The following is an 8,281-nucleotide window of genomic DNA, read 5'->3' on the forward strand; positions in this document are numbered from 1 at the left end:
TCTAGTCTTTTCCATTCGGTCGCTCAGTATTGCCCAACTCTTTACGACCCCATCGACTAACTATAGCCCACCAGGCTCCTCTGCCTTTGGAATTCTCCAGGCAACTCTACTGGAGTGGGTTTTCATTCCCTTCTCCAGGGGATCTTCCTGACCCAGGGATTAAGTAAAGGAAGACAAAGAGTGGTATGTAGCTTGTGCAAAATCAGATAAACTATTATGTAGCAGAGTGAAATTTGAACCAACAGATGGATTTCTATCCAAAAGTCAGTATTCTTATCCACTCAACTCATACCAACTAAGCAGCTACTCTGTGCCTGGCACTTTGCTGGAAGCCTTTGCTTCTGTAGGAGCAGAAAACATTTCTTTATAGGGTGCTTTGACTGGTCTAATAATTAAATTGGCATAAGTTAGATTGACAAGCTTAATTTGTTATGTATTGGAGCCCCATGAAGACTCAGAGGCTCAAAGACAGGCATTTGAGGCTTATATGCCCTCTGCCCCGAGCTAAGGAGAAGGGATTAAGGATCTGGGGCTTCAAAAGGGAGGAAGACAACCCACAGGGTGATGGGAAGAGCTATTATTTGGGAAGCAAACATTTGCCACTCCAGACAGGTAAGTCTTTCTGAGATAAAAAGCTATCCCTGGTAAATGACTCTCTTCCTGGCATAGGTCTCCTAATCTACATTATTTTGAGCAGTTAAAGGAGAGACAAGGAACTCCTCCTGAGTCTTCTGGGTCTTAATTAATTTTAGCTCAAAGCAACCTGCGTGCCAAAGTGGGACATTTGGGGGAGACATAGTCTGCTCCCCTTCACTTCTCTTTAAGCGAACTTTCTAGTAACTTTTAATTATATTAAGAGCTTTCTTTATGTTAAAGAAACCGAAGCTCACAGATGGAGAACTTGGCCAATGTGTCCTTTGACCATGTGGTCCCTGTCACACCGTTCATCTGTGAAACTCCCAGGACCAAGAGTGGATAACATTCTTGATGGCTTTGTGTCTTGTTTTCTCAGCAGATCTTACTTCCTCAACTCTGTCTAGGATGCGATGTCAGGATGTTCACCAATTTGGTCAGAAGCTGGTTTGAAGGCAACAGTTGAAGCCCACTGAGGGGTCTGAGAGTCCCAGGGCCTGTCACCTGAACACCCTTGACCTGGTGGTCTTGGGTGTGGCCAGCACACTGGGGGCCGGCGTGTACATCCTGGTGGGAGAAGTGGCCATGTTCATTGCTGGACCAGCGATCGTCATCTCCTTCTTGGTGGCCGCCCTGTCTTCTGCGTTGTCTGGGCTCTGCTATGCCGAGTTTGGGACACGGGTCTCATGGACCGGTTCTGCGCATCTCTACAGCTACATCAGTGTGGGAGAACTGTGGGCTTTCATCACTGGTTGGAACCTCATACTAGCTTATGTCATTGGTGAGATGATGGGTGGAAAAGGTGTGGGGCTTGAGATCAGAATTTAGGAGTGAGGAGTTGGGTCTTCGGTCATTCATGAGCACTTTGTCATCCACTTTGTTGGAGGAGGAAGAGGGTAATAGTGTCAGGAACACTCCACAACATCATTCTACTCAGCTTTCTCCTGCTTCCTTAAATGATGGACCAAGAACCCAGAGGAAAGGGAACTGTCGGGAGTGCGTGAGAGGGAGGTGTGTCCCACAGGCTCCTTCCCTCACCGTACTGAAGTCTCTGCTCAGTTGTTGCATTCATGGGATTTCCCTTTACCACTTGATTTAAGATTTCAACCCTTGTCTCCCATTTTCCTGTTCCCACTTCACTGTTTTCTTACATAACATTGATCATCTGCTAATGTGTTAAATAGTTGACCTATTTGGTGATCATTTGACTCTACTCTCCCCACCTCATGAAGAAGAACTCTTTGAGAGTAGGTATTGATGCAAAATCTTGGCTCTCTGTGCACCAACACCAAACAGAAATAGAGACAGAGTCATAAAGGAGAAGGAGAGAGTGGCTTTATTTCTCTGCCAGGCAAAGTGGGAAGACAGTAGGTTTGTGCCTTAATAACAGTGCCCCCACTCCCATGGGAATAGGGAGAGAATATATAGTCAGGGCTCCTGGTCAGAGCTATCCTGAGAAGCTCACGGTATGTGCAGAGTCTCAGGTGATCAGGTCTCCTAATTTTTTTTTAAGTGTTTTCTTCTTTCTTTCTTTTCTTGAATATTTATTTGACTGTGTCAGGTCTTAGCTACAGCACACAGGATCTTTCATTGTGGGGCATGGACTCTCTAGTTGTGATGCTCACATTTACTTGCTCTGTGCCACATGGGATCTTGAATGTGAATCCCTTCATTGCAAGGCAGATTCTTAACCACTGGACCATCAGGAAAGCAACCAACAAACCACCTAATATTGATGAGCTTCTGCGTTCCCTTTAATCTTGCCTCAGGTGGTTTCTTGGCCCCCCTGCCTTGATTAACAGCTCTTTGAATCTGTCCTTTGGAGCTCAGGGAAGGTCATGGGGGCTGAAGTTTCGCCTACAAGAAATGGGGAACAAAAAGGCCTCTGTGCCCAGAGTCCCAAAGAGCTCTGTTCAGCATCAGTATTTTGTAATTTTCCCCAAAAATATACCCTATGGGACACAGAGGGGTTCAATTTATGTTTGTTAACAAATGTTCCTTCTGCTGCTGCTGCAGCCATTGCCAAGTGTGGCCAGGGCCTGGAGCCACACCTTCGACAGCCTGATTGGGAACCACATCTCTCAGGCGTTAGAGGGAACTTTCTCTCCGTATATGCCCTACTTCCTGGCCACGTACCCAGATTTTGTTGCAATGGCCGTGTTGCTGCTTCTCACTGGTAAGCTGGGGATTTTCATGATAGGACGGGAAGGGTGGGGTGTGGAGGGGAAAAGGGGTAGGAAAGGCTTGGGGTAGCAGCATATGGGGGATTAGAACTAGGAAGAATGGTCTTTGGTATGAGAGACAGGAAGGCAAGATATAGACCGTTATTTCCCACCCTTGGCATTACTGATCTTCTAGGCTGGAGGAGCCTTTGGTGTGGGGGCTAACCTGTGCACTGTAGGGTTATCTTAATTTAATCATTGTTGGGTGTGTAGCATCTATAAACTATGTTCATTAGATATGGGTGACACCAACCCCCCAAGTTGTGACAATCAGAATGTCTCCAGGGAGTTTCTTGGTGGCTTCACCTCAGATCAGTCACTCAATCATGTCCAACTCTTTGCAACCCCATGGAATGCAGCACGCCAGGCTTCCCTGTCCATCACCAACTCCCAGAGCTTGCTCAAACTCATGTCCATCGAGTGAGTCATGCCATCCAGCCATCTCATCTTCGGCCGTCCCCTTCTCCTCCCGCTTTCAAGCTTTCCCAGCATCAGGGTCTTTTCCAATGAGTCAGTTTTTTGCATCATGTGACCAAAATATTGGAGTTTCAGCTTCAGCATCAGTCCTTCCAATGAATATTCAGGACTGATTTCCTTTAGGATGGACTGGTTGGATCTCCTTGCAGTCCAAGTTTTCCTGGCATCAGGGTCTTTTCCAATGAGTCAGTTATTTGCATCATGTGACCAAAATATTGGAGTTTCAGCTTCAGCATCAGTCCTTCCAATGAATATTCAGGACTGATTTCCTTTAGGATGGACTGGTTGGATCTCCTTGCAGTCCAAGGGACTCTCTAGAGTCTTCTCCAACACCGTGGGTCAAAAGCATCAATTCTTCAGTGCTCAGCTTTCTTTATAGTCCAACTCTCACATCCATACATGACTACTGGAAAAACCATAGCTTGGACTAGATGGGCCTTTGTTGGCAAAGTAATGTCTCTGCTTTTGAATATGCCATCTAGGTTGGTCATAATTTTCCTTCCAAGGAGTAAGTGTCTTTTAATTTCATGGCTGCAATCACCATCTGCAGTGATTTTGGAGCCCCCCAAAATAAAGTCTGACACTGTTTCCACTGTTTCCCCATCTATTTCCCATGAAGTGATGGGACCAGATGCCATGATCTTAGTTTTTTGAATGTTGAGTTTTAAGCCACCTTTTTCACTCTCCTCTCTCACGTTCATCAAGAGGCTCTTCAGTTCCTCTTCATCTTCTATCATAAGGGTGGTGTCATCTGTGTATCTGGTGGCTTAGTGGTTAGGATTCTGGGTTTTCACTGCCATGGCCCAGGTTCATCCAAGGCAAGGGAATGGAGATCCTACAAACCATGGCATGGCCAAAAAATGAACCCACAACAAAACAAAGAGAATGTCTCCAGACGTTGCCAACAGTCCCTTGGGGAACAAAACCACTCCCAGCAGAGAAGCATTTACTTAGACTGACAAGTTTCTTCCTCTATACTAAGACCAAACTTTTTTTTTAATTGAGAGAAAATTTACATAGCATAAAATTAACCATTTAATTATTCTCCCCAATTTTGTTGAGTTAATTAACATCCAACATTGTATAAGTTTAAAGTGTACCACATGATGATTTGATAGACATGTCTACTGTGAGATGATGGCCACAGTAAGAAACAAGCTGTCTGAAAGTGTACTTAGTGGGACTTAGTACCTTCACAGTGTCGTGTAACCATCACCTGCATCTAGTTCCAAACATTTGCATCACAAGCAAAGGAAACCCTGCACCCACTGAGCAGTCACTGTCCATCTATCCACCAACCATCAGCCCTCCTGACACTGTAGCCACTGGTCTGCTTTCTGTCTCTATGGATTTGGTTATTTTGGATGTCTCATATTCCTTCTTTCCCACAGGACTACTGGCTCTGGGAGCTCCTGAGTCAACTCTACTTTACAAAGTGTTCACAGGCATCAACGTTTTGGTTCTCAGCTTCATCATCATCTCTGGCTTCATTAAGGGAGACCTGCACAACTGGAAGCTCACAGAACAGGACTACACATTGAACACGTCTGCATCCAGTGGCACCTCTAGGTTAGGAGGGTTCTCTTGTCCATAGTGACACTTGTGTGAAGGTGGGTGCAAGTCTGGAAATCTGGTGGGGACTAAAGTGTGGCAACCCACTCAACCATTCTTACCTGGATAATCCCATGAACAGAGGAGCCTGGCAGGCTATGGCCCATGGGGTTGAAAGAGTTGGTCATGACTAAATGAGTAAACCACCACCAAAGAGACCTGGGCTGATGGATCTAAGTGATGGGGGTCCTGGAGCCCAGCACTTGTGGTATGAAGGGAAGAGTCCAGTAGAGATGGCTGAACTCACCTCACTCATGTTCTTCCTCATTCCTCTCTCACCATAGGTTGGGCCCTCTGGGTTCCGGAGGGTTTGCACCTTTTGGCTTTGATGGTATTCTCCAGGGAGCAGCTATGTGTTTCTACATGTTTATTGGTTTTGATGCCATTGTCACTAAAGGTAATATAGTCACTGTGCTTCTCATCAGGGGTTTGGGGACAGATTAGGCTGCCCTTGGGCATAGGGGTTGGGAGAAGGATAAGCTGCTTTTGATGGTGCAAGAGGAGAGGGGATATTGTGTTTTCACTCCCTGTGTTTTCCTAACCTAGTACATCTATGCATCCTGCAGGGGAAGAAGCCCTAAATCCTCAGTGGTCCATCCCCGTGAGCACCATGATCACGATCTTCATTTGCTTTTTGGTGTGCTTTGGTGTCTCAGCAGCACTCACCCTCATGGTGCCCTACTACCAGATTCATCCTGAGAGCCCCTTGCCAGAGGCTTTCCTCCTTGTTGGGTGGGCCCTGCCAGATATGTTGTGGCTGTTGGCGCCCTCTGTGCTCTTACGCCCAGGTTAGTATCATGGCTTTCTCCCCATTGACTGTCAGATGCTCAGGTATCCCAGCCCTTGGGATTGAGAGGCAAGAGGGAAGGACACCTTGACTCAAGTAGACTAGGAAACAGAAGCCCCGGTCCTCCCTTCCCGTCTCTCCATGTCCTCATACACGTTTCCTCTTTCATTTCCAGTCTCCTAGGTGATATGTTCCCCATGCCTCGGGGGATGTGCGTGATGGCAGAGGACGGACTCCCTTTTCGGGGCCTTGCCCAGATCCACGCCCACACAGGCACGCCTGTCAGGGCCATCCTGTCTTCTGGAAACCTTGCAGGTGGATAAACAAAACCCACCCCTTGTCTGATCATTTCCTTACCTTGGATATTTCTGGCTGTTTCTCACTCCTTTCCCCACCTTGTCTGTGCCCTCATCCTAGCGGTCATGGCGTTACTCTTCAAGTTCAGCGATCTGGCGGACCTCCTATCAATCGGGACCCTGCTTGCTGACTCCCTGGTGGCTCTCTCTGTGCTTGCCCTCAGGTGAGACTCCGCTACAACTTGGCTCAGAGTCGTGGACTCGAGGGGAGCTAAAACTCCTCTAGCTTCATGTCTTGCTCTGCTGAAATCAGGAGAGAGTTGGATTAAACTCTCTGGTGATGGATGAGTATATGGTCTGTTGTTAATATTGCCTTAATATCCTCTCACTCAGGTACCAGCCAGATCAGAAGTTCAGCAAGGAGAAAACAGAGGAGGAAATTGAGATGAAGCCTAAACTTGAAGAAAACCCTCTAGAGCCTGTATCTGAAGCAGGAAACTCAAACATTCTGAAGAGTCTGTGGTTCCCTACTGGCACCATCCCCACCTGGAAATCTGGCCAGATTGTCTATGGATGTGCCTTCCTGCTTGGTGAGCAATGGGACTTCTCTTTGGTAGTATTCTGAAATTGACAGGATGGGTTGGAAATACGTGTCTTTTTCAGTTACGAAGTAGTAGAGATATGATGCCCCTTCCTGATGTGGGCAGCCTGGGGAGGGATGTGGCCCGAGGTCCTGACATCTTTGTCTTCTGGGTCCAGCCTGTTCTCCTTCATCTTGACCTTTGCAGTTCTCCTGCTGGCCATCCTGAGCCTGGTCCTGGCCCAGTGGCCCAGCCAGTTGTTCTCTGGAGACCCCGTGCTCACAACAGTGGCTGTGCTGCTGCTGCTGCTCATCACTGGGGTCACGATCATCATCTGGAGGCAGCCCCAGAACCCCTCTCCTCTTCCGTTCAGGGTAGGTGAGGGACTTCCCTGGTGGTCCAGTGGTTGGTTAAGAATCTACCTTGCAATACAGGGGATGTAGGTTAGATTCCTGGTGGGGGAAAAAATACCCCATATGCTGCAGGGAAGATAAGCCCATGCCCCCACAACTAGAGAAGCCCTTGGGCCACAACTCAGTTCTGATGCAGCCAAATTAATTAGTTAATTAAGTTTTTTAAAAAGTAGGTGACCTTATGTGCCCAAACTATCCACCTTGAGTGAATGAAGTTCACCTGCTTTGAGGTCTAAACATCCTTTACTGAATGTGAGAAGATGGGAATTGCTCAAACCAATGGACCCTCCCTGATCCACACTCAGTGCTTCACATACCCAGTTTCAGTAGGCACTGAACACACAGCTTCAACAGGACTGGAGTCTTCCTGCCCACATGTGGGTTGCAGGCCCCTTTTCCAACGTCTGGGGTGTGTTCAGGGATGAAGTGACTCTGCCCACAGGTCCCTGCTCTGCCTGTCCTCCCACTGGTGAGCATCTTTCTGAACATTTATCTGATGGTGCAGATGACTTCTGGGGCCTGGATCCAATTCAGTGTCTGGAATGCCATTGGTAAGTGGTTTTCTGGGATTAAGAGACCTCTCAGTTGACTGATCCCCATCTTCTTCCTAACACCACTCCCCTAAACTGTGTCAGACACCCTCATAGGAGACCTAGTGAGCAAGAGTGGGGTTCCTTGGTGTCTCAATGGTAAAGAATCCACCTGGCAATGCAGGAAACATAAGAGACATGGGTTCAATCCCTGGGTCAGGAGGATCCTCTGGAGGAGGAAATAGCAACCCACCCCAGTACTCTTCACCGGAGAATCTCATGGACAGAAGGGCCTGGAGGGCTATGGTCCATGGGGTCACAAAAGAGTCAGTCACGGCTGAAGGAGTGAGCATGCTCACGAGCATGTACATGACTGTGTATCAGTAAGGAGAGCACCTACTTTCCCTTCTCATCGTCTAATTTCCCTACTAGGATTTGCCATATACTTTGGCTATGGGATCCGACATAGCCTGGAGGAGAACTAGAAGCAACAGCCTCCACCTCCTAAACTCTTCACTCAAGCATCCCTGCTGCTGAATCATCTTAACTACAGGACATAGATGCCATGTGGAATCTCTTCATATGCTAGAGGAATCTTCTGGTTAAAGGGGCACTTTAAGCCTCTATGGACTATGATGGTGCAATGCATTTCAGTTCAGTTCAGTACAGTGGCTCAGTCATGTCCGACTCTTTCCAATTCATGAACTGCAGCACGCCAGGCCTGCCTGTCC

The 8,281-nt window shown here is 47.5% G+C and overlaps 1 protein-coding gene across 1 annotated transcript; it reads left to right on the plus strand.

Moving 5' to 3' along the window:
- The first annotated feature begins 1,014 nt into the window (after window positions 1-1,014).
- Window positions 1,015-8,035, plus strand: LOC128062906 (cationic amino acid transporter 3-like). Its single transcript, XM_052655364.1, is given in 13 exon segments — window positions 1,015-1,414; window positions 2,081-2,099; window positions 2,670-2,809; window positions 4,724-4,901; window positions 5,228-5,340; window positions 5,510-5,677; window positions 5,680-5,731; window positions 5,906-6,045; window positions 6,148-6,250; window positions 6,420-6,616; window positions 6,815-6,981; window positions 7,463-7,571; window positions 7,983-8,035. Coding segments are annotated over 13 exon segments (1,812 nt in total). The 5' UTR covers window positions 1,015-1,041.
- The last annotated feature ends 246 nt before the right edge of the window (window positions 8,036-8,281 follow it).

The sequence above is a fragment of the Budorcas taxicolor genome, chromosome 18 (genome assembly GCF_023091745.1).
Source record: "Budorcas taxicolor isolate Tak-1 chromosome 18, Takin1.1, whole genome shotgun sequence".
In the NCBI taxonomy this organism is placed as follows: domain Eukaryota; kingdom Metazoa; phylum Chordata; class Mammalia; order Artiodactyla; family Bovidae; genus Budorcas; species Budorcas taxicolor.